This window comes from Diceros bicornis, chromosome 4 (assembly GCF_020826845.1).
Source record: "Diceros bicornis minor isolate mBicDic1 chromosome 4, mDicBic1.mat.cur, whole genome shotgun sequence".
Lineage (NCBI taxonomy): Eukaryota > Metazoa > Chordata > Mammalia > Perissodactyla > Rhinocerotidae > Diceros > Diceros bicornis.
The window spans coordinates 47,886,794-47,913,339 of record NC_080743.1 but is presented as its reverse complement, the minus strand read 5'-3'; the positions used below and the strand labels follow the sequence as shown (position 1 = coordinate 47,913,339).

The 26,546-nt window shown below is 46.5% G+C and overlaps 1 protein-coding gene across 1 annotated transcript; it reads left to right on the top strand.

The window, feature by feature from the left end:
- The first annotated feature begins 1,052 nt into the window (after positions 1-1,052).
- Positions 1,053-8,552, top strand: NGF (nerve growth factor). Its single transcript, XM_058537227.1, has 2 exons — positions 1,053-1,173; positions 7,658-8,552. Exon 2 carries the CDS (start codon positions 7,670-7,672, stop codon positions 8,399-8,401), a length of 732 nt encoding a protein of 243 aa, XP_058393210.1. The 5' UTR covers positions 1,053-1,173; positions 7,658-7,669; the 3' UTR covers positions 8,402-8,552.
- The last annotated feature ends 17,994 nt before the right edge of the window (positions 8,553-26,546 follow it).

The window sequence follows — 26,546 nt, the reverse complement described above, 5'->3', positions numbered from 1 at the left end:
CACCTTTTCACTTGCTGTTCCTTCTGTCTGGAATGCTCTCTCTCCCATTACTTCTCACCCTTCAGATCTCAATTTGAAGGTCACTTCCTCAGAGAACTCTCCACTGCGCACCCTGTCTACAGCAGCTCCTCGCTGCACCCTGCAGTCACCCTCCATCATCACATCCCACTTATTTCTTTCATGGCATCTGAAGAATCTGAAGATCTCTTGTTTATTTACACAAGACTACAAGCTCCAGAAGAGTAGAGCCCTTGTCTATTTTATTCACTGCTGTGTCCCCAGCACCTACAACAGTGCCTGGCACATAGTAGGTGCTCAAGAAATACTGTCAAGTGAATGAATTAAGCACCTACATATATGAGGTTTATACAAGTGAGAGGGGAAAAGAAACCTTCCATTGCTTCTAGGAACTACAACCTAAAATTGAATTGAATTTTCTTCTCATTGTATCATCTCCATAGCTTCTGATTTGTAAAATCTGACTTTTGGCATGGTTCTCTGAGATTCACATCCCAGTTCCGTAAAAGCTCTGTTGTCTATCAAGTGGTCATGTTGTCTTATTTGCCACTATTCCTCATTTGGCTTTTTATCAAAGTACCAACCTGTTCTCAATTGTCAAGACTTTTTCTTCTGTATAATTTACCTTAGTTAGGCTGGTCCAGAGTTGAGTCTACTACATCTGCGTGTGTGTAATGTACAGAAGAATTTCCATTTTGATGCTGGATTAGGGGTCTTCTGGAGCAGGACTCTGGTATGAGACTGGAAGCACCTACACTGGGCGTGAGATCAGCCACAGACTGTGTCCAGGCAGAAGCCAGGAGCCTTGGCACAAGAGTAAGAGGCAGGTGCCACTGTAGGTCTGTGAAAGGTCAGCCCCTGGCAATTTCGGTAGCTAAACTCTAGCTCCTTCCTGGGCCCTGGTGCTGGTGAAGTCCCAGAACTCGGGGAATGGGGTTTATCCTGTTGGCACATCCCTCCCCTCCTGCCTAGGGCATGGCTACCCATCCCAAGAGAAGTACCCATCTAATGCCAGCTCTCTCCTCCCACAGAGTCCTGGCCTGTCGTCGTGCAGTACAGGGGGCTGGATGGCATGCTGGACCCAAGCTCAGCTCAGTGTCCGGGCCCAATAACGGCTTTTCCAAGGGAGCAGCTTTCTGTCCTGGCCACACCGAGGTAAGCTCCTGAGGGGCATCAGCCTCACCAAGGTTCCTGGCTCTGGAGATGCCAGGACAGCTGGAAAGGAGGCCCAGGCTGAGGAAGGGGAGTCAGATCCAACTGCGGGTCATTGGGGGCCTGGGGTGGCTCCTAGTGATCCAGCGCATGTGGCCCTCCCAGCCCGACTGGGAGAGGAAGTCCCTCATGCTCTCAGGCTGGCCCGCAGCGTCCAGGGCCATGTTAAGAGTCTGAGCCACCCACCTCTAAAGTAATAGAACACAGGGCCTCCAATAGACAGAGAGTGTCAGTCAGACCCTCCACACAGCTCCTGGTCTGTCTGAGCAGGTGACCTTGTGAGACGGGAGGTCCTTGATCACTCTTCATGCCCTTGGCCGTGGAGTAGAGTGTGGGGAGAGCTCCAGATCTGGAGACAAGGCTCAACTCTGCGTTCCACTTCCAGCAGGCGTGTGCCCACGGTTGAGTTATTTCTTCTTCCTCCATCCCAGTTTCCTTCTCTGTAAAATGAGAATAATAAGGCCTATGTCCCAGGTTTGTTGTGATGATTAATGAGACAGTTATGCCCAATAAGTGATAATGATGATAATTATGATCTCACCACATTCATTTTAAGATGTTTCTCTAAGAATTCAGTCCAGTAGATTCTGTTCCCATTCTGTCCAGGAGTAGGCCAGTAAATCCACAGGTGCCTGTACCTGCTACGGCTTTCTGGCTGCATATTTCTATCATGGGTGTTTTAAGTGCTTTTGGATCAAGTCTACATGATGCCCAGAAACCTGATAAACCACATATAAAAACAACTAAATATCCAGATCTTCCCTGGTATTTGGATTTGTAGCCTAAAGAAGGTAAAACTTACAATCTGTTGAACAGAATTTTGATGTTGGTGTTCGTGGTTGAGTAAATGCATCCTAGGACCCATCAATTATAGTGTGTGCGCCACCTCAGGCCTCTCTCCTCTGGAAGATGCTGAGGCTGAGCGATGCCAGGCACCCATGTGCAGAGCCTGCCACTCATTAGCTGCATAACCCCAGGTCACTTACCCTCCCCAAGGGCCATCTGTCTCCTCTATCAAGTTCAGGGCTTGAACTAGAGTAGTGGTTCTCAAAGTGTGGTCCCTGGACCAGCAGCATCAGTATCACCTGGGAACTTGTGAGAAATGGAGATTCTCTGATCCCACCCCAGACCTGCTGAATCGGAAACTCTGGGGGTAAGCCCAGCAGTCTGTGGTTTGACAAACTCGCCTGGTGCTTCTGAGGCACTGAAGTTCGAGAACCTCTGGTCTTGATAATCTCTGATGTCCCTTCCAGTCCATGCTTCTGCCTCATAAATCCAGCCTGGGAGATGTGAGCAGAGGCACTGGATTCTGTTCTGCCAGTGCCTTTCTCTGTTGCAGCCTCAAAGATACCTCCCTGGGGAGCTGAGGAGCCACAGAATTCCTCTCACACTCCACACAGGCCCCAACAACCAAGGGTGTCCGAGTCTTTGCACCTGAAGACAGCAGCCAGTTTACATTTAGAGCAGCGGCCAAGTGTAAAACAAGAAATGACCCTTGACCCACTCTCATAATGTGGCGAGTGAGATGGAGGAGGGGGAGGGGGAGGCTGGATTTGCTCAGCCACAAGAATTTTCTCTCTTGCTAACAGTTAGTGACCCTGGTTCACCGATCCAGTCTCTAGCCTGAGAATCACTAACGGCTCTTGGCACCACTCTCTCCAAGGCAGGAATTATCTTACTTCTTTCTACAACGCACCTCCAAAGGCATGGTTGCCAAGCCTCCCGGTGCCATCAGCCCTCCTAGCCACGATGATTTGGGCCAGTTGCTTAGCTCTGTCCAGCAGCTTCATCACCTATTCAGGTGATGCCAGAATGTGTCTGAAGATCATTCTTCTGGTGCCAGAAATTTCTCTTATTATTGAAGTGTGTGAACCACTGGAAATCCACAGAATATACCGCTGGCCTGGGAGAGGCCAAGAGAGTTGGGCAGCCCAGTAGTAGCTGGATTTAAAGGCACCCGACTGGTCCCCCCTCTTAGTCATTTGTCTTCCATTCTGGGTAGGAGCGGGACAAACACAGAACATGTTCCTTCATGTGAGCCCCTAATTGCATCTTCCCAGCTAATCCTTCAGCTTGCAGACCTCTGCTTAGTGAAGCCACAGCGAGGATTGTCATCTCTGCAAGAGAAAGGCTTCAAAGTTTGTTTTAAAAAATAAGTAAACAAAACTCCTCCCCTGATTCACTTCAACAAGGAGAGAATGTTCTTTTGTAAACTGTGCTTTGTGCATTATATCACTAGAATAGAAAACACACTAGTTTTTTTTTTCTTTTTTTAATCTACTGATAATTTTTAAAAAGAAAGACTTTTTTTAATTTAAAAAGATTGTTGGGACACACTATTATGAGTAAGTCAAATACTTTAAAAAAAACCTTTTAATTTCAAAGCCACAGGAGAGGTATATTTGCAACATTTTCAAATCTTAATGAAACAATCTGTCCATGATGCAGATCTCCACTGTGATTAAATGCCACCAGGTACCACGTGTTATCTTGATAGTGAATAGAGAAGTAACATTAGTCTTTAAGAACTTTGTGAAGTCAGTTCAGTAGGACAAGCAAAGTGCTAGGAAGAAGAAAAAATGTTGTAATTGCTTAAACTCAAAGAATGTCAGAGTTGGAAGATACCTTAAACATCACCACTCAGATGGAGAAATTAAGGAGCACAGAAGGAAGGAGACTTGTCCACACACTCACTGATTCTTAGAGGTGGAGCTTCCTGCAAGTGCTAGGTCACCTGGACACAACAAAGATGAACAGGATGCTCTTCTGCCTTCAGGGGGTTTACCCTCTAGGAAGGAAGATAAGAGGAGAACACAACTGCAATAAGAGAGCATTAAGGAAATGGTTTTAGAGATGGAGAAGGGAGAGAGTTTGTCTCTTTGAAAACAGGAAAAGCTTCCCAGTGGAGGTGACAAATAAGTTGGGTGTTAAAAGACAACAGGAAGGATGCCAACCAGCAGAGGTAGAGAGCAGAAAAGACACAGGGTGGGGCAGGGGGCATATGCCTGGTACAGAAGAGTCTGAACCAAGGGCCATAGAGGGAAGCAGAGAGCAAGCACTGCCTGTGAGGAGTTCTGTTGCCTGGAATGCAAAATATGTGAGGGCAGTAGAAGGAGGGCAGGGCCTGACTGTCACGCTGAGCAGTCCTACTGGCTGACTAGACAATCATCTCACCACTGGATCCTTTGAGCAGGGTGAAGTGATCAGAGCAGTGCTTTCAGAAGTTAAATGGGTGGCCAGGGATAGTAGGCATTGGAAGAAGAGAGGTGAGGGTCCAGGACATCAGTTGAGAGATGTTCCATGACCTGATCTAGAAGCATAGAGGGGAAAATGGAAAGTATAGTTTCAAGAGATACTGAAGCAGAACCAGAAGGGCTGGATGGAGGGCATGGAGGAAAGAGCAGCGTCCAGTGATGAGCTGGTGAATGAAGGAATGGTGGTTCCAGTAACAGAAAAAGGAGGATGTTTAGGAGGATGGGGAGAGATGTGCACAAGAGACGGTGGCTGTGGAACTACTTTGTAGATCATCAGGCGGCCCCAAATGGGGCTGCCACTGTTGAGTAAAAAGGAGGAAGGGGGAATGATGATCCTAGTAAGGATTATGAGTATGAAGATTTTGTTTTGGATGTCTTGCATTTAAAACATCAGTGTCCATTGAGAGCCAACCATCAGGAAGCTGGAGGTTCACAACTGGCTTTCTGGAGCTGGAGATCCTGGCATGAGCATCAACTGCACAGAAATTAAAAGAGGATGAGCTCACCAAACTAGAATGAGGTAGGAACCTCTGGTAATAGGAAAGAAGGAGCAATATGTCTTTTTTCAGTCTTTTTTTTTTTTTTCATTTCGCTATCCAAATTCTAAGTGTTACTACTTTGGATATAAAGGAGTGAATTTCAGCTTCATTTCTTCTCCCTTTATCTCCCTGATAAGAGATATCATGTACTGAGAAGCAGAAAGCAATGAAACAAGAAAGAGCAACAGTAAAGGGCTTGAATTAGCTGTCAACTGGATGACCAGTTCTCTGAGAGTTGGCCGGACTTATTTGCAAGACCATTAGCCAACAGAACCAGTGGTGGCCAAAAGCCGGGATGTGCCACTGCCTCCTCTTCGTGGCTGGCTAGATAACTGGAGCAAACACAAACATTTTCAAAGTGACCAAAGAGAAAAGAATTTGGTGGCTTTATTCTTGGTATCTCACCAAAGAGCTGTCTGTTTCCAGCTGAATAAAAGTGCATACTGACAAGAAGAATGCATCACTTTAAAACAGATGAGGAACGCAGCATTTGGCCATATGCACAAAATCCAAAAGAAACCTGCACCATGGTGGAAAGAAGGCAGATGGTGAGCCTCTCTAGCCATCCCCATTCACTCTTTCATCCATTCTCCTTATAGTTTTTGAGGACCTACTACATGCCAGGTACTGCACATGGCCCCAGAAACATTTAAATGAAAATGGCACAGCTAATCAAGTGCTCTCAGGGAGACAGACATGTAGATGATTGTCCACAGCACCCAGAGAGGTGATAGGGTTGTGCATGGAAGACAAGAGAGGTGCGTGCCAAGGGATGGAGTGACTAGCTGCGCAGGTGGATGAGACACGGCTCTGTCCCCCAGGACCTTACAGCCAGTGGGGAGACAGGTTCAAATCATGATGCTTTGAAGGAAGGCTGATAGACGTAAAACAACGTGCTATGAAAAGACGAGGATGGAGTGTGCTCAGAGAGTGAATAAGCAGCAGTATAACCGAAGAAGACAAAGTCTTTGACCACAGAAGGTTGGAATGACTCAGAAATAACTCAGATTTTGTGAGCACCTATTTAATCCTATCAAAAACCCTGTGAAACAGTGTTTATTGCCCACTTTTTATCAATGAGGAAACTAAGTCTCAGGAAGATTAAGTGACTTCCCTTTGCTAACAAGTAGCAGAGCTAGGAATCCAAAGAAGGTTTTCTAACCCCAAATCCAATACAGAGTTCTTTTCATTACACTGATTTAGTAGGAGAGAACACACACACACACACACACGCACGCGTGCGCACACACACACATGCACAAGTTGAGAATGGAAGGAGATCACTTTAAATGGGAGTGATCTGAGAAGGCCTCAAGAAGAAGGTGGTGTCTGTGCCATGCTGCAGAAGTGGGCAGGGAGAAGAATGACCTGTGGGAGTGGGGAGGAGAGACGGGGAAGGGATAGAATTGGAAGTTTGAACACTTCTATAGGGGATGCCTCTAACCCTACCAAGAAGATCTGGGGAAGCTTCACGGAGGCATTTGATGTATCACGGGGGTGAATAGGAGCTTACCAGCAGTGAGCTCAAGAGCAGAGCAAGTTGCACAGTTACTTTACCCAGGTGGTGGTCACTGGTGGGCAACTATCGTGCAGTGTGGAGCCATGTCTGGCACATGCTCAAGAGGGGCTTGCACTGCCTCTTGGGGACAGATGGATTTATGCCATTTGGTCTACACTCACATAAGAGCAAATAATAAAAAGAAAAGACATGTTTAAGAATGAAAGAGAAAGTGAGGGAGGAAGGAAGGCCTTCTTACTGGCCTTCCTATCCTATGGCTTAGTAAGAGGTGAGGTTTGCATTCTATTTCTGTTCAAGTGTTTGTTAGTGACTTTAGGCCTGTTAGTTAATTTCCTGTGGATCACTTTCCTTGTTTATGAAAGAAAGATGACAAATCCCAACCTAAGTCACAGACTAATGAGAAATTAGAAGTGAACAAATTTGAAAAGTTTAAAAACATCACAGAGAAAGGAAACATTATCAGTATCACGTTTATATGTGAGGGCTGGTGGCTGAATAGATGGACTGATTAAGATGGTCCCAGAGCCATATACTTTTTTGCCAAACATGACGCTTCGTGGATTCATAACAAGAGTTCAGAGTCCCCAGATCTCAGAGCTGACGCAGTGCTGCTGCCTGAGGAGGGTGTATTCAGTACTGAGGCTTGGAGACAAGTCTGCAGCAGCCCTTCCCACTGCCTTCCCAGAGGAATGAAGCCATTGGGCAGGACTCAGCGCTGGGGAGAGGTGTCAAGTTCATGCCACCTGCCTCCCCAGCAGAGAAAACTCAAAGGACTCTGTGAGTGATGCTCCCAAGTTCATACCCTGCCACAGGGCAGAATTTCAGGGGCTCCAGCCCTTCCTGAAACAGCCTGCCCCAAGGATGGGGCAACCATACCTCCAGGTTGTCTGAGCCAGCCCTGTTTGTGCCTGCTGTCCCAGTGTAATTGTGGCTAGCATCCCCTTCCACTCTCAAAAGTGTCCCGGTTTGAATGGTAAATTCCAGGGTCACCTGGCCCATAGACTACCAGGTGAAACCTCTTGTCTTCCTGTTAGAAAGTCAATTCTGAGGGACCCAGAAACTGCCTGTGTACAACATTTAGTAGCGCGGACTAATCCTCGTTTGTTTCCTTCCAGGTGCATAGCGTAATGTCCATGTTGTTCTACACTCTGATTACAGCTGTTTTGATCGGCACCCAGGCAGAACCACACGCAGAGAGCAATGTCCCAGCAGGACACGCCTTCCCCCAAGCCCACTGGACTAAACTTCAGCATTCCCTTGACACAGCCCTCCGCAGAGCCCGCAGCGCCCCGGCCGGGGCGATAGCTGCAAGGGTGGCCGGGCAGACTCGCAACATCACTGTGGACCCCAGACTTTTTAAAAAGCGGCGACTGCGTTCACCTCGCGTGCTGTTCAGCACCCAGCCCCCGCCTGTCGCTGCGGATACTCAGGATCTGGACTTTGAGGCCGCTGGCGCCGCCTCCTTCAACAGGACTCACAGGAGCAAGCGGTCGTCCTCGTCCTCCCACCCCGTCTTCCACAGGGGGGAGTTCTCCGTGTGCGACAGCGTCAGCGTGTGGGTGGGGGATAAGACCACCGCCACGGACATCAAGGGCAAGGAGGTGATGGTGTTGGGAGAGGTGAACATTAACAACAGTGTATTCAAACAGTACTTTTTCGAGACCAAGTGCCGGGACCCCAATCCCGTCGACAGCGGGTGCCGGGGCATTGACGCCAAGCACTGGAACTCCTACTGCACCACGACCCACACCTTCGTCAAGGCGCTGACCATGGACGGCAAGCAGGCAGCCTGGCGGTTCATCCGGATCGACACAGCCTGCGTGTGCGTGCTCAGCAGGAAGGCCGGGAGAAGAGCCTGACCTTCAGGACAGCCCCTCCCTCCCCAAGCGACCCCTCCACACTCTCCTGGGCCCCTCCCTACCTCAACCTGTAAATTATTTTAAATTATAAGGACTGCATGGTAATTTATAGTTTATACAGTTTTAAAAAATCATTATTTATTAAATTTTTGGAAGCATCCTGTGTCGGCACTCCAGTCATTTTTCCCAGTGTGACCATCTGCAGGTCTTGGGACGATGCAGGGTGAATTGTCCACAGCCGGTCTGGCTCCCTCTCAGGCCCACCTGCAACCCTCACCCCACCCCAGCCCGCCCTGCAAATTCAGGGAAGGCTAACTGGTTTCAGATATTAGTCTAAGCTGGGCACGATTAGGAAGGGAAGTCTGCCGGATTGCAACTTTTTTCTGCATTCCAGAGCGGAAGCTACCTAATCATCGGATTACCTGCCCCACAGCCCAGATCCATGCGCCTTGATTGCTTCACTCGGGGAGGTTTGTGAGGCCTCATCAGAAGGGAGATCCCTGCTGGGCACAGGGCTGCACCCCCACCCCCTACCCCCCGGACCTCAGAGAGGCCCAGACTGGGTCCTGGAGGCACTCACTGTATAGGTAGGAGGAGGCTTGCACCAAAGACCTGTGAGGCTGACTCGTTTTTACGGAGGAGCTCTGCTTTTTGCTGAAAAGCTGTCTGGAAGAGTTGTAACAAAATAATCTCATGAGGCCTGTCACGGTAGATCTGATTTCATGTTAAGATTGCCTTAGTACTAATGGCTGGTCCTCAATTGATCCTCCAGGGGCTTCCTGCAGAAAGACTTCATTACCCAAGAAAACATTAGGGCCTCCAACACTCCTGCCACCCACTAACAGCCCCATAGCAACCTCCAGTGGCCCCAACGTTGGCCTATAATCAGGGGAGCCAGAGACCTGGCGGAAAAGAACTTTTGAAAACTTTTTTATTCCTAATTGGGTGATTTCCACAAGTGAACAAAGGTGGACAGGGCCCTGGGACCTGCAGAGAAGATGGGGGTGAGGCGGGGTGACAAAGATAAATGGACTGAGAATCTACACAAATAAACCAGGGAGGCTGTGGAGGAGAGGTGGGCCAGGCTGGAGGGGAACCATGGCTTTCTGCTCTCTCTGACAGGGGAAACCAAATAGGAGAGCGAGAGAAGGGGGTGGTGAGGAAGGGGTGGACAGAGCAGAAAGAGGACGAAGCTGTATCACCTCACCTCTACCAGCATCAGCATCCTCTGGCCTCTAAAAATCCAACACCCTGGGTAGTTTTTCTTTTTTGTGGGGGGCAGGGAGGATGTGCTCATCAACACTAGAGCAGGGTTCCACCTACCCTCAAGCTCCCCCCACCCCTGCAATTTTTTTTGTACTTGTGTGTGTGTATATGCTTTCCCTGAAGGTACAATTTTTCACCCCAGACTTACACTGAAATGGAAATTTTGCTTTCCTACCTGTCCCTTTCCCCTCAGGGTGAAATGCCTACTCTAGTTTTTATGAGAACAGGCCCAAATTGTCCCTCAGATAAAAAAAAAGCAAATGGCCTCGTGGCATAGTGGTTAAGTTCACACTCTCTGCTTCAGTGGCCCAGGGTTCGTGGGTTTGGATCCCAGGTGCGGACCTATGCCCCACTCATCAAACCATTCTGTGGTGGCATCCCATATACAAAGTAAAGGAAGATGGGCACAGATGTTAGCTCAGGGCTAATCTTCATCAGCAAAAAGAGGAAGGTTGGCAACAGATGTTAGCTTAGGGCCAATCTTCCTCAACAAAAAAAAGAAAAGCGAATGGACACATTCATTCTTCTGTAACTCACACTGTCCCACCCCACCCCTAACCCAAACCAAATAGGGCAAATTAGAAATGTAAAGAGTTTTGACACGAGAGACATTTGATTAGGGTGAAATCATGATGAAATGTGCCCTGTTTTTCCAATGAAAGCTACTGCAGTTGGAATAAAGATTTATGTTCAAGGGGCCAGCCCGGTGGCGCAAGCGGTTAAGTGCACGAGCTCCGCTGCAGCGGCCCAGGGTTCGCCGGTTCGGATCCCGGGTGTGCACTGACGCACTGCTTGTCAAGCCATGCTGTGGCGACGTCCCATATAAAGTAGAAGAAGATGGGCATGGATGTTAGCTCAGGGCCAATCTTCCTCAGCAAAAAGAGGAGGACTGGCATGGATGTTAGCTCAGGGCTGCTCTTCCTCACAAAAACAAACAAGCAAAAAGATTTATGTTCAAGAAACACCAACCAGAACATTTTATGCTGAGATATTTGGTCAGGTAAAGGCTGCAGGGAAGGAGCCCTCCCACTGACCTGTGTCTGTGGCCTTCTACTGGGCTCCAGGGCCCGTGGCCTCAGCCTTCCTGGCCCCTCCTACGAAGAGTTTCTAGGGGCCCTTCCTCCTAGGGCTGAACAGGCCTGCTGGGTCCTGGATGTGGTGAGAGAGGGCTGGTGAGGGAGGCATCCAGGAAGCTCCCAGCTGGGGAGGTTTTGTTTATGAGCAGCTACACCAGCGTGGGGAGTCTGGAGAGCTACTCTACACTGCAAGACATTGGACATCTGAACCACATTTTGGACTCTCCCGGCCTGCCTCGAGGGAATGCAGCCTCCGAACCTCTGAGGAAGGATGGAGGCTGAGGGTCAGGTAAAAGGAGGCCCCCCACACCCTGCCAACACCCCAGCCTTCCCCAAAGGCAACATTTGCTCTAGGCGGAGACTCTGCAGTCACAGCGTGGGAGCTGATGTTTTCACACAATGCGAGGGGATATCAGTTTGGCTGAACAGAGTCCGAGCGATCCAAAAACAACCCAAGCCTGGTGGTTTCTGCAGCTTGCACTCTGCCTGCGCTCACAGTGGGGAGTTCTGGCTTCCAGACCCACCCGGGCTGCCCCACCAAGAGGCCAGCCTGGGTCACTAGGCCCCAGACACTTGAATATGTTGGAAAAAACAGCTCAAAACTGCCAGTGACGTTCTGCTGAGGAGTGTCAGCTGCACATCCCGCAACGTTTCTGTCACTTGCCTCACTGAGGTTTTCCACCCGGGGTCCCCAAAAGCCCAGAGGGTCACAGCAGATGCCCCTCCCCTCAGGAGCTTCCTTCGCCGGAAGGCGTCCCTCCAGCATGCCAAAGAAAACTAGTGCCGACCCCGACTCATCCTCAGCCTGACACAGCCCAGCCCTGCTAGCAAAGCTCATGCTCGCCTCGGCTTGAAGCAAAACTGGTTCTGGGAGACGAGAGCAAGATGGTGCCTGACTCTAGTTTCTATTCCAAGGCTGTGCCTCTGACCTCGCCCATCCCCCAACCGGGGACCAGCGTCCCCCAGACCTGCTTTCTCTCTAACAAGACACCTACAGTGGGGATACAGATGTTCAGCAACAAACAGCTATTTTCATTCCTGTGTGAAACACAGAAATGTGCCTCCTAGAAGTCTCATCACTTTCTTCTCAGCATGATCTGCATTATGGGAGGAGGGTCTGCTCCAGACCTGGAGTGCAAAGGACAGAGGGGCAGGGTTTGGGTGTGTTCTCTGCTCCTTGGAGAAAGGGGACAGTTAGGCAGGGGAAGTGGAGCTGAGTGGAAGTGTGGGCAATCAAGAGCACAGGGGCCCAACTCAGCAGTGACCTCAGTCTTTCTTCCGCAGGCCTGAATGAACAGTGGGAGCCCGGGTCCTGGTGCTGAGGAATCAGCCTGGGTGATGGTACAGATCCTGGGCTTGGCATCTGCAGAGCTAGGGTCTATGCCCAGGTCCCTCCATCCTATCTGTGCAGCCTTGGCAAGCCACAGCTCCTCTTTGACCTCAGTTCCTGCAGCTGTGAAATGAAACTAATCATTCCTATGTCGCAGAGTTGAGCACGAAGCAAAACCATGCATTTGAAAGTAAACGGTCACGTCCTACATGAGTGTAAGGCAAAGTCACTTATTATAAACTTAACAATTCCTGTGTTGGTTGTAGGAGAGTAACAACTATGCTAGTGCTCACTAAATATTTGTGTATTTGCAGATGTGTAGATTGGGTAAGGGAAGCCCCTGGTCAGTGGAATGTGGATGCGGCCTAGCCAGGCTCAGAAGGGTAAGAGCAAGAACAGTTCAGCTTCAGATTCTGCTTAATTCTGGGTCCAGGAAGTTCACCTGGATCCTCGAGGTTCTAGTGTAGTGGTTAAGAGTGTGGGCTTTCAAGTCAGATAAGCAAGGTACTTCTACTTAGGCTGTGTGACCTTAGGCAAGTTGCTTCACTTCTCTGAGTTTCAATTTCTTCAGCTGTGACATAGGGATAATAATAGGACTTTTCTCAGAGGGCTGATAGTTAAACAAGGTAATATATATAAATACACATAAGTGCCCGGCACTTGAGAAGCATGTAATAAATGGTACTTTTGAAAAGTAGAATTGGCTAAGAAATCCTGAAAGGATGTTAGAACGGGGTGGAACAGCTTTCAACAAGGCAAGGAGGTTCGTGAACAGACAGTTTTACAGATGTATCATAGGTTCCTTCTGTGACAAGCAATATTAATAGGGACCGTTAGCATTTACTCAGAGTTCACTATGCACCAGCACAGTACTAAGGAATTTATGTGGATTATCTGAGCAAGCGTCTGGGTTCTAAAACTAAGATCACCTTAAGGAGAGGGCCAAAAGCTATGCTCTCTGTTGGCGTGCATCACCGCCAGAGAACTGCTCTACGGTTCTCTGGAATGTTTCCTCCCCCAGCCCGTGGCAATGTTATAAACCATTGGCTGTGAGAGTTTCCACGTGTCAAGCACGTGGGGTCTGTTTTTCTCCAATCCACTTGGGTCTGCAACTGAAAAGCTCTGACCTTCTCAAAGTTCACCTGGGTTTGTGGAGATGGCTCAGGGGACCCAGGGCTCGGATTAAGTTGGGCGGGCCCTCCCACAGCAGCAGCCTGAGGAGAATCCTTCCGATCCAGGGCTGCTCCTTAAAGTCAAGGATGGGTTCCATCTGTGTCTCCTCAGCACCTAGACCCGATCCTGTCTGTGGCAGGCATTCCATCAGTGTCTTCGGGCAGGTAAGACAGAATTTAGTGCCCGTCTATTTCTCCACCACCACCATCCCCACCCTACCTGTGCCCACCCCCTTGTCAGCAATAAATGGGTTAATGGTCTGAGCTGAAGACAAGGTCCTTCCTGAAGCCACTGCATGGGAGTCATCTGAGTAGCTTTTCAGAGGATGGTGTCGTGGTGAAGAGCATGATCAGACTGCCAGGGTCAAACCCTGGCCTCGCCATTAGCTTGGCTGAGTGATATCAGACAAATTACCTTCTCTCTCTGCACTTCAGTTTTCTTATATGGAAAATGTAGATGATAATAATAGAACCTACATTGTTGAGTTGTAGGGCACTTAGTCAAGTGCTTGGCACATAGTAAATTATTGTATATAAAATATATGTAAATACACACACAGCTATATAGACATATGCCCACACAGAGACACAATATACAAATACTAAGCCCCTGAGCGCTAAGAAGCAGCCAAGAAGTGTACATTCTATACTCACATGCACCCACACACTGACTTAAAAACACAAATAACATACAAATCAGTACAAATAAACATTGCAAAAGATGCCTTCAGTGATAAGGAGCAATCAGGTGGAAAAAGTAAACCAGGGGAGACTTCCCGAAGGAAACAACTTTTGAACTGTGTTTGGAAAAAGAAGTTGAGTGAAATTATTGCTTGTTCTGAGACTTATTCCAGATTTTCAAACAAGGTAAAACCCAAACAAGAGGTTGCCCAGCCCTGAATGGGAGAGTGAGAAGAGCCACCACTATTCTCTCCCCTCGTTTTGAGCCACAAGCTGGCAAAGGAACTAGCTTCTCTTGCATGTACAGACCTTGGGAAAACTCAAAGAATAACCTGTGGGTGAAATCCTGTGAGTGGACACAGGTCCCTGTATGCTATTCACAAATCTTTGTATTCAGACCAAATGCCCACGAGCTGGTCAAATAGCTTCCTGAAGATAGGGCTTCCTCCTGCCTTATCAGCTGGGTTTCCTCGACCCCCAAAATAAGTAGAAAAAAGAGACGCCCTCAGAGCAGGCACCATGCGCCCCTGGCTCCAGAGATGGACTTGAGTTAGAGGCCAGCTAGACGCCTTGGGTCACATTTGGTGCCACAGCTAAGTACAGTCTCCGGCCTGGCGGCCTCTCCCCCTTTATCTCGCCCTCACCATTCCTTTCACTTTGACATAATGAAAGTGCAACTTGCACACTGTCTCGAGATTGCATATGATAATTGGAAACATGTGTCTGAGCTGGCATCCCTTCAAAGGGCTTTGGAGCTCTGACTTGGGCCGTCTTCTGATTGCAATAGCAATCCCCTGAGCTGGTTCTCCAGCCTTCGCATTCTTTCAGCTGCACCTTAGCGTTAACTCTTGCCAGGAGAAGGCTGCTGCAAGCAGAGCTCCTTCCTGAGGTTCTGCAGAGGCTGGCAATGACAATTCCCCAAGTGCACAGCAAGGCTCTGGACTTGGCAGCTAGGCACCAACTTCTCAGCAGTAATACCAAGAATCAGCAGATCCATTTTCCTTTTTTGCAGAAATGGCATGTTGATCCGTTGACACCCAGGTGGGAGCCTGGGTCTTCTGGGGCACTGCCTGACACCCAAGACATATGACGCTGGATCCTCTGTGATCCAGGAGGGTGGTTTTTGCTAAAGAAAATACCAAAATGTCTTTATCTCACCAGGAGACTCCTGAGGGAAATGCAGAATCAATGGTGGCCCTCCACTAAAAACACCCCAAGTTGTGTGACTGACAGGAGGGGCTGAGGGGACCTATTCAGTTCAGCAGAGACCAACTGCACATCTATGATATGCGGGTGCCGTGCTAGGCCCTGGATAGACAGAGGATAAGACGGGCCCCCTGTCCTCCAGGCCCCTACATCCGAGTTGAGGCTGAATAGAAGATTTCAGTCTTTCCTTCAGCTTTTAGTCTGGATATAGCTACATATCACATGGAAGCAGGCTCAAACGCCCCCTGGTGTTGGCAGCAATCACCCTGCCCCCGCACCTTGGCCTCTACTTGCTTGTTCCTGACCTGCTGTCACTAGCAGCTCATCCCTATGACTTCCGAACTCGGCCCCATGCCCCTGACCCTGATCCTGTCTTGGGTTCTCCAGGAAAGTGCTTCTCAAACTTCAGTGCCCACCTGAATCACCTGAGAATCTGATTCAGCAGATGGGGGTGGGAGGCTGAGATCCTGCATTTCTAACAAGACCCCAGGTTTGTCCTGGAGGAACATGGCATGCCTGTGACGCAGCTCTGGGGACCACGTTATGAGTAGCAAGGTCCTAGCTACTTGTCCTAGCAAGGTCCACACCTCCCCACGATCAAGACCTCAGTTCTCACTTATGAACTTGGACTAGCCTCTTCTCTTTGGTTCTCAAAGTCCAAATTGGCCTTGGGTGCAACAGCCCTGGTTCTAGTTCCAGCCGCTGGGAATCCAACCTCTGTCTTACGTTCCTGGGCTAATGTCCCACAAAGTCAGCCCTGTTGTCTTTCCTTGATGGGGAGAAGTCAGACAGGGGCAGGCCTGACTTATATAATACTGGGAAGAGTGTGATGGGGGCTACAACCAAGTCTCAAGGAAACGGAAACTCACCCCAAACGGAAGCCAGAGGCAGAGGCAGGGGTATGTGAGCCAGGCCTAGAAGGTGTACTTGGTGGTGAGGCAGAAAGAGAGACAGGCATCTGCCACACAGCACCAGGCTTGGTCCTGCTTATAGAAAAAAAGACTCGGTGACAAGCAAAGTGCCACAATGGAGACCTAACACAGTCTTTCATTCTTAAAACAAATTGGAACCGGCTTCCTTTCTTCTCTCAGTTTCTTCATCTTGATAACAGAAAGACGAAAAGTCATCCTCATCACTGTCAGACATTCTGGACTGTCCTGAAACTTCCAGAGGGGCTGTTTTTACTGTACCTGGGACAGTTTACATAACACTTGATACAACTATCAGGATCGTTGTAAAAATGAAAAATTTCACAGTTAAATGTGTAAAACAAGTGGCTCCCATCAATCTCAGAGTTTGTCTCTCTTCCACTTTAAGTAGATGAATTCCATGGCCAAACCATGTCAGGAGTCACTCGAAGCATTTGAAAACCCCAAACCGGATCCCTTAATGGCCATATGTGGAGTTTCCACCTCTGGCTCTCACACTTAAAGGGCAATATATGGTTTATTTACAGTTTGTCATATTTGAAGAATGTCATTTAAAAATAACAACCAGTTCTATTCCTTCTCTCTTTAGTTGGTTCCTTTCTGGATCTACAGCAGTTGCTGCTGTAATTATAATCTCTTTTACCCGTTAAGTAAAAATATCACTATTTTGAGTAAAATATCATGAACATATAAAAAGAAAATGAGGTTTCAATTGCCCTAAGAGAATGTTTGCTGGAAAAAATTGCAAAGAATTCAAGCCACCTAAAGTTTATCAGAACAGATTGCCAGTTTTCTCTGAGTTAATAGTTGCTGTGAACAATAAAATCAAAGTACATGTTGTATGTGTATACTAGAAATCATACATTCAGATAATTCAATGTATCTCTTTGGTTTACATCTAGATATTTAGCGCCACAGACTTACAATCTGAAGTGGTAAATATAAATTTGTCTCTGGAAAATATTTTGTTTCAGAGACTGAAGTTTTTTTTCTTTTTTGTTTTTTTTTTATAACATGATTCTACACAGAACAAGAGCCAAAAGACAAAAATGTGGGCAAAATTCCCTCTAAATGAGTCTTGCTCACTTATTCCAGCAGCCTCTGAATTCAGCACAAGCAAAGATTCCAGCTGGGAAAGCTATCCATTCGTTGCTGATTTTCTTATTCAGGACTTACCTTTCATTTTCCTGATTTTTCTCCACATGTTCCCGGAAGCCTTCCTTCTGAAACTCCTGTTAGACAAGAATTCTTCTCCACTGAGAAATTACACAGGCATAAGATTCACGGCTGGGGAAAGTGATGATAGGACAGAGGTCTATGAGCAAGAGGGCCCAACATACATCAAAGGGTTTGGATGACTTGTGGTAACAGAATGTGAAACTCTACTCATTGAGAGATTTATTCTACATAGACTTTAATCATGGCTTTATTGGGTTGTGGCTTGTGTGTATTCAGTGAGTCATAGAGGTTCTTAAGAGGAAAAAACTTTTCAATTTTCTTATTCATTATAAAAGGCTTTGTCTTACATAAAGCAATAAAATCACAATTAAAATGGAATACCCAGATCCCAGTGGAAAGAGAGGAGAGTGTCAGAAAAAAAAAGGCAATGTTTAAATCAGAATCCTGATTGTATCCCTGAATGAAGAGGGCTCAACCTGGTGACATGTGCAGACCATCTGGACTATGGGGTGGATTTGAGTACTATTTTCTTTTACAAAGACACAGTGCACAGATCAGGTGGCAAGTAGTGACAGGTCCAAGAGAACACACTGAACATCACTGCCCTCAACACACCCACACAAGCTACATATTTATCTCTGCCCTACGCTTCTGCCCCTTATTCACTGGTGAAAAAACCCCTACTCCATTAGTCCACATTGGTCCAAACTCATAATCCACTTGGTGGGGGTTGGGGGGGTGGGAGAAGGGGCAGGGGGAGTGGTTATGAATTTATATTTTGGTAGGGGAAAGGCAAGTATGGCAAGGTAGTTAGAATAAGCTTTGGAAGCAGAATTCCTGGGTTCAAATCTTGGCTCTCCCACTTACTGGCTGTGTTAGTCAGCTCAAGCTGCCATAACAAAATTCTGTAGACTGGATATTTCTTTTCTCACAGTTTTGGAGGCTGAGAAGTCCAAGATCAAGGTGCTAGACAATTTATTCTTTGATGAGGTCTCTCTTACTGTCTTGTAGATGTCCTCATGTGGCAGGGAGGGGGGACTGGGAGGAGGAAGAGCTCTTACAAGGACGCTAATCCTATTGGGTCAGGGCCCCACCCTTATGACCTCATTTAACTTTAATTGCTTCCTTAAAGGCATAAGGTGACTGTGAATACAGTCACACTGAGGGTTAGGACTTCAACATATGTATTTGGGGGGACATCATTTGGTCCACAGCACTAGGAATGTGACTTTGAGCAAGTTGTCTAAGCTTTGTTTCTTCATCTGTAAAATGGAATGACAATTATACCTGCCCCATACTTTGCATGAAGCATTCAATATCACCTCTGTAAACTGCTTAGCATAGTGTTAGCTATCAATATTACCTTTCACTCAAGTAGAAGTAAATTCTAGCGCTTCATTCCATTAGGGTGACTGAGAAGTGTCAGAGATTTGAGATTATTGAGAAGAAAAGGGAACCTTCCAGTCACTTCTTACACTGAGAAGGGGAGGCATAAGAGGAGACAAGAAAGTGAAGTGCTAAGAAAGGAGACTTCCCAGTGTACTCTTGGACAGCCTGGATGCTAGAAAGTTTCTCCTCATGTTGAACTAAAAATCTTTCCCCAACATTTCCACCCATTTACCCAAGTACTGTCCCTAGGAAGTGTTCTCTGGAACAACACATGGAGTTGGCCCACGTGCTTTTCCATATGACAAATCTTTGAAAATAGCTATTATGTCCCCTACCTAAGTCTTTTATTTCCCAGGCTAAACATTCCCAGGTCCTTCAGTCATCTCTGTATGATAGGGTTTCCAGCCCCCTTGCTATCCTGGTCAGCCCTCTCTGGACACACTCTAATTTGTCCATACTCCTCTTCAGATGTGGTGTCCAGAAGGAAACACAATACTCCAGATGTGGACTGACCAGCACTAATTACAATGGGACTATTAACTCCTTTGATCCACATAGTATATTTCTATTAATGGAGCCTAAAATTACAAAAGCTTTTTCAGCTGCCACGTCACTCTAGATTTTCATTTTGAGTTTATGGTAAATTATAACTCCTTGGTTTTTCGTTTTGTTTTGTTTTCTTACTATTGTTAAACCAGCTTGCCTCCATCCTTCATTTTTGCCAGTGATTATTTAGCTTAAACACAGGAGTGTGGCTGACTAAATGTGAGACGTAAACTCTTTGTGGGCAGGAACTATGTCTAACTCATTGTGGTATTCCAGAGCCTTGCACAGTGCCTGGCTCACTGATATGTTAGCTATATTTTCCATCAGCCACCTCCAACCATGTGAGAGCTTAAGGAATAAAGACACCGAGAATGTACCAGGCAAAAACTTGATCTTTATTCCTAATTATAGCATTGGCCCCCAAATTCCTATCATGTCTCCCAGACTAGAGCACCTCTGACCTTTGTAGGACTTTTGTGAACTCATTCAAACAAGCCCATCTGATGGCAAACACAGCAGGGAAGAAAAAGAAAAGAAAAGAAAAAAAGGGCAACTTGTGTGAAACGGGGGGTGAATAAAAGAGAGTTTACTTACTCCAGCTCCATTTATAGTTGTGTCATTCCTCCCACTAAGGGCCCCTCTCCTTTGGTTTTGGTCACCTTGTGAGAGAAGGGGGAAGCCTTGAGCTCCCCCTAGAGGTTAGAGCGTGAGACTGATAAGAGATGCTCAATAACTTGAATGATCACTGATCCTGTGTTCTTTCTGAATCTCATTTTGGTAATCCAACATACAGGTTGATCCTGTCATCTATCAGAGAATTATGACTTGAGGAAGGATCAGGCCAACCTGGAGCTTTTAAAAGAAACACTACCATATGTGACCTTGGTTCAAGGAAGTCACTACAGACTCCCTTTGTCTGAACACTAACTCCCTCACCTTGTTTGTTTGCTTGCTGCAGTCAGCTTTGGACCCCAGGCTGCCTCCCACAGACTTCCGGGCTTTGCATTTGCTTAACTTGGACTTTAGCTTTCTTGTTAATTCATTTGTTCATCCAAGCCAAGGGCTGTATAGGAGCTAGAAATATACTGGTGAGAAAAATCAGACATGGGAAAAGAAAAATCTCCTTACAGTCTAGTGAAGGAGAAAGATAACCCACAAATAAATGAGACTGCAGCATGATGAGTGCTACGAGTAGAAGTATGTGGGACCATGAGCACCCCAATAGAGAGATTGACCTAGTTGGGGAGGAGAAAGTCATGTGTAAGATGAGGGATGAGTGGGATCAACCAGGGATGAAAGCAAAGATGTTTCTAGGCAGAGACAATGGCCTTATGTAAAAGGTCTGGTGGAGAAGAGAGCCTGGAAAGTACTGGAAGCTGAAAAGAGACCAGCATGGCTAGAACAGAACACAGAAGAGAGAGCTTGAAGGAAGATGTGGCTATGGAGGAGAGCTGCTTGGCTTGTCACCAAGATCTGCCTCCAGATTAATTCCAGTCTACAACCAGCTTTCTTTAAACTTGATTGTCAGATAACTCTTAGTCCACATTTCCATCCTGTCTGCAAGGATTTCATGAGCTACATTGTCAAATGCCTCAAGGACATCAAAATATATTATATGTGTATCACAATGCAGAGTGGTTCCCTCATGGATTGTAGAGATAGAACTTCAAGCTCAAGTAGAGGATTTTTGTTTGATTTTCTTGTTTAACATGGACTGTCTGAACCTACTGAAAAGCAATGGGAAGGAGTCAAGGAGGGAGAAACTGTGGGTGCTAGAGAAGATTTGATTGGGAGAAAACAAAGTTCTTCATGAGGAAACACAAGGTATCTCCCTGATACTTTCTCTGAATAGTTTCACTATTCTGTAAAGATCACATTATTTAGCAACGCTTTTCATTTATTCAATGTTTTTCCTTGTTGGTAAGAAATATCAATTGGTGACCAAGCAACTTTAAGCCCGTTTTCCTTTATTCCAGGACTATTGAACACCAGCTACAAATCTGTAACCACACAGTAACATCCTCTACTTTTATTGTTCTTTCGTTTAATCAGCTATTCTTTCAACAAACACATATTAAGTTTCTGCTACGTGCTAGACACTGGGGACGAAAGTATGAGTAAGAGTATTTGCCCCCTGAGAGCTCACAGTCAAGTGGGAAAACTAGACCCGATCCAATTACAGTCATGCATTGCTCAACAACGGGGATATGTTCTGAGAAATGCATTTTTAGGCAATTTCATCTTGCTAACATCGTAGAGTGTACTTACAGAAACCTAGACAGTATAGCTTGTTGCACTCCTAGGCTATATGTTACTAATCTTATGGGACCACTGTTGTATATGCAGTCCATTGTTGACCAAAATGTCTTTGTGGGGCTCATGACTGTAGCAAGTAATGGAATAGATGTGAGTGTGTTAGGTGGTAACATGAGGTGAGAGAAAGCTCTGAACTGTAAGGAAGGCCTTTTACAGGAGGAGGCATTTGAGCTGAGGCTTGGAGGACAAGTAGGAGCAGACTACAAGGGGAAAGGGAATCCCAGGCAGAGAAAACAGCATTTGCAAAGGCATAGAGGCAAAGGGAAGCGTGGAATAGTGGGTAAGGAAGGTGACTTAGATAGAGTCCAAGGTGTCCTTAGGAGTCAAGAGACAGGTGATGCTGGAAGAGCAGATAGGAGTCACTCATGACGAGCTTAGAAAACCGTTCTCTAGAATTTAAATTTTATCCCATAGGCAGTAGCAAGCCTGTGAATCTCCAATTTTTACTTTAGAAAATTCGCCCAGGCAGCCATGTGGAGATAATTTGTAATCCTGAAAGGTCAGCTAGATTGGCTCAGTTCTTCCCAGATTATATTCTATAGAACTCTGCACTATGGGGTGTGAGTAGGTGTTAAGTAGAGGGAAAAAATATCTGCCAATTATATTCTAGGAAATGATACTTTAGGTTATTACCCGTAGGGAATAAAGTGGCCTCATAGGTAACCCCAAGGAGATAAAGCAAAGCGCTTCCGTATTTTTTCAAAAAACATCAAAGGAGACATATAGCAGGTAGTTACAGACACAGACATAACCACTTGCTTCTCTTTCTGCGATTGCTTTTCTTGGATTAGTGCTAAAAAGGGCCATTAGTCGGTACTCTCTGAGCGCACGACTACTAACAGTAGGAAGAAGGTAGTTTCAGCTTCAGCTGGGCAGGAGGGAGAAATTAATTTACAATTCAGAATTAGCTGTGCAGCTATGGAACCCTCCCCTGGAGAAGGGGCCGGGCTGGGCAGGTGGTACCAGCATGCTGATCAAGGTAAGGAGGAGGTTCAAGGGGCCAGGATAGATCAGAAAGAGGAGTGAGCAGGGGCAAAGAAGAGCAAAGAGATCCAGGACATGAGTGAAAAACAATGACGACAGGAGGATGCTTGAGTTGAGTATCAGGATGAAGAAGCTGAGTCTGACATCAGGCCTGGGCCTGAAAAGAAGATCCAGTAGGAGATCATGTCCCAAGTAAATGTGGAGATGGAATACAAAGTTGGGATCATGATGTGAGTGAAATAGAATGGTCTAGGCCTTTTTTCCATGAGCAGAGATGGGTGACTCAGAGCATCTTCTTGTGAGATGTGGCTGTGTGGTGCCGGGGGTGGAGAATCACTCTGCATTGAGGCACAGCATCTGGATAGATAAGATCATTCATGCACAGATAAATTAAGTCCTCCCCCTGGACTATAAGTTACTGGACAGGAATCATCTGATTCATCTTAGTTATTCCAGCATACCACACAGAACTTGGCACAACAGTAGGTACTCAGTTAAGATTTTCTGAACAGATGACTGAATTGATTCTCTAAATTAAGCTTTCCTCCATATCACCAACATTTCAAAACCTCTAGGTTCCATAGGAAGTTCTACTTGGATACAGAATGTCTTTGTAGAATGACCCTCTTTGTTATATCCCAATGAAAAGATGTGAAGACCTTATGCTCATTGAGATGCGAACTTCCAATCTCAATAGAGAAATGATACTAGTTGGCAAAGCCACCATAGTGGAACACCAAAACAGACACGTTACCCTCTCCTCTCCCTTTCTTTTGTTTTTTTAAAATTATTTTATTGAGGTCATATTGGTTTATAACATTGTGTAAATTTCAAGTGTACATTATTATATTTCAGCTTCTGTATAGATTGCATCGTGTTTACCATCTCCTCTCCCTTTTCTACTTCATTCCAACACTAGGCTGAACTATGAGGAAGCTGAGTGAGCAGGAAACACAGACCCATAGGTTGGCTTCCCCACAAGAGGCCTTAGGAAATTTTTAATGATAATATTAACTTAGGCTTATCAATCTACAATTTTATTAGAGAAATCTAAACTATAGAAATGTTATATGGTGTTCTTTTAAGTTATTTTTGTTTTCCCAGCTGTTGTAACCATGAAAGAGTTTTGGCATGATTATCCTTTCATGTAAAGGAAGAGAGGGATCTCACGTCGTGAATGGTACATGAGTCCACACAGTAGGGGATCCATCCCCACACCAAGTACCAAGCAGAAGAGGCACGTAATCAACAGGCAAAATACCAGGGGTTCCAGAGCATAGGAAATCTAATAGTGCCCACTTCCTACAGAGCAGGGGATGGTGTTTCAGGGTGATTTCCATGGTGCCATCCTTCCCCTGGTTTGCATACACAGGGAAGATGGAGGGAGCTGCTAGATGCAGTTCTGTATTTTCGAGAATGTGAAAAAGATAGAAACTAGGGTCCTTGGCATTCAAGTTAAAAGCAAGTTGATTCTGTTGCACAACAATGTGAATGTACTTAATGCCACTGAACTGTACACTTACAATGGTTAAATGATAAATTTTATGTTATATATATTTTACCATAGTAAAAATTTTTTAAATGAGCAAATAGAATAAGGAGAGGAGGGTGGGAAGCAAGCTGATTCTTTATAACCTGCACAGAAGGAGGGGAGCAATGGCACAGTTAATTCAGAAACATTTTTATTGGTCGTGGATTGCAACATAGGAGCCCATGTGTGACTGATAACGTTCCTAGGTATGTTTACCTTATGCCTGGGCAGACACCACCCAACCACAAGAGAAGAGAGTGCTGCAGGGCACTGAGGACTCTGAAAAGAGGACCGAGGGCCACTGCTGGCCATACCTGATCTGCAGACTGATGGACTGGAACTGGGCCACTGCTGGGTGGACAGGCCAGGATGACTATGCATTGCCCACAAGGCTGATGCTCAGCTGAGCTCATCCATCCACACTCCTCCCCTGACCCACAGCTTGTGTGCGGGGTCTGGGCAGAGCTGTTCTGGAACACAGTGACAGGCAGAGGCTCCACATGTTCACACCCACATTCCTATCCTCAGAAACTCTATTAGTTCTGTGTCAGGGAGGCTGTCCAAGGAACCCTCAGCTCAAGGACACTCCCTGTCCTGCTCAAAGACAAATAGTGACAAAAGCGACAGCGCTTAATAACTGAAGAGAAATTTACAAGAATAGGCTTGCAAAATTCTCCAGCTTCAGATGGTGGTGACACTTACTGTCTAATGTCCTCAGTCCAACATTAGTGATAAGAATCTCAAGTCTGGCTGGGAAGAGGGCTTTTCAGGCTCTCTCACTTTCCTAAATGCACTCTCCCTTCCAACTTAACAAACATTAATCAGGCAGCAACCATGTGCCCCGAGCAAGATTCTGCAACCACGTGGAGAAATTAGACAAGACCCTGTGGTCAAGGCACTGCCAGCCCTCAGACCTCATGCCCACAGGTTTTGGCCTCTCCCAAAGGGATCTAAAGCCATGGGTACTGGCTCCAAATCAATCTGTTGACAAGTATTGATGGCACTGTGTTACTCTCCCTGGTTCCTCCCAGCACAGGCACCTCCTGTCATCCCTTTGCATCCTCGGAAACCTCATTCCATTGTACTTCTTCTCTCTGGCCTTAGCTGAAGTCTGACACTTCCTGAAGACACTAGCCCCTACCACCCTCTCCAGGGTTTCTGATTCTTCCATTCCCCATGTATCCTAGGCTAAGATGGGAGTGGAGAGTGAGTGGCATTGGGGTCCCACTGCTGCCTCCAAGCCATTAAGCCTCTCATCTCCTGTAAGAGCCTCTTGGCCTTTAAGGCTCTGCCATGGTGCCTCACTCCTCCCTGCCACCAACTCTGGACTGCCAAGGTAGTGGAAAGAATTTCAGCAACTTTAAGATACAGCTCAGAATCACCAGTCATCCTGCCAGTTCTAGCTTCTGATTTTCTTAGATCCGTTCCCTCTCTCCCTGCAAACACTGCCCTGTTATAGGTCCTCATCGCTTCTTGCCTGGAATATTGGAATAGCTTCCTCACTGAGGTATCTGCATCCAGTCTTGTTGCTCACATACTGGCTGCCTCCTCCTCCCAGCTTATACCATTTGAAACACAAATGTTACTCTAATACTTACCAAGTGGTGTGACCTCATCGATGTGGCTAACATTTATTGAGAGCTCACATTGTGCCAGACCCGGGACTAAGTGCCTTACATGTTACTATTATTGTCCCCATTTTATAGAAAGGGAAACCACAGTTGAGAGAGGCTAACTTAGTCAAGATATCACAGCCAGTAAATGTCTCAGATGGAATTCAAAGACGTTAACTGTCCAACTCCAGAGCCTAAGCACATAACCAGTTGCCACTGAAGACGACATGATTAGTGTTCACTAGTATTTCCGGTTCTCTGCTCCCTCCGGGCACAAGGGAGGGTTGCACTGCCCTGTCTCTGTAAAGTCAGGAGTGGCCCCCTTACTTGCTTTGGTCAATGAGAAATGAGTGGAAGTGACGAGGCTCATGTTCTGGTGGAAGCATTTAAGCACCGATGTGCAGTTCTCCGTGGTCTCCTCCCTACTGCAGTGAACTCCCAGCTGTCTGTTGAGGTGGTGAAATCATAAGATGGCAGAGCCCTTGTCAGCCTAGGTCCTGAGTGACCAGGTTGAGCTGAGTGTCCCATCAACCTATAGGGTGGAAGCATGAACAAGAAATAAACCTTTGTTTTATGAACCTTTCAGCCACTGAGATTTGGTGACACTATAGAAGAAAACCACACACACACAAACACGCACAGCATAACGTAGCCTATCTTGATGAATACAGATACACTGCCTCCCCTCAGTTACAAAAACCAGTCTCTTGTCTTCTTGCAAAAACCTTCTCATACTCCAGTTTTAGTTAATTGCATTTACTAGCTATGCAAACAAGTCACTTACCTCTTTTCTGAGTCTCAGTTTCTTCGTTTATGAAGAAGCTGAAGAAGAGCTTACGTTAAACTATATTCAACAAATACCTACAGAGAGTGTGGTGGGTGCCAGGCGCCATGCTGGTGCTAGCTGATATGGAAAGCCCCTTCTGT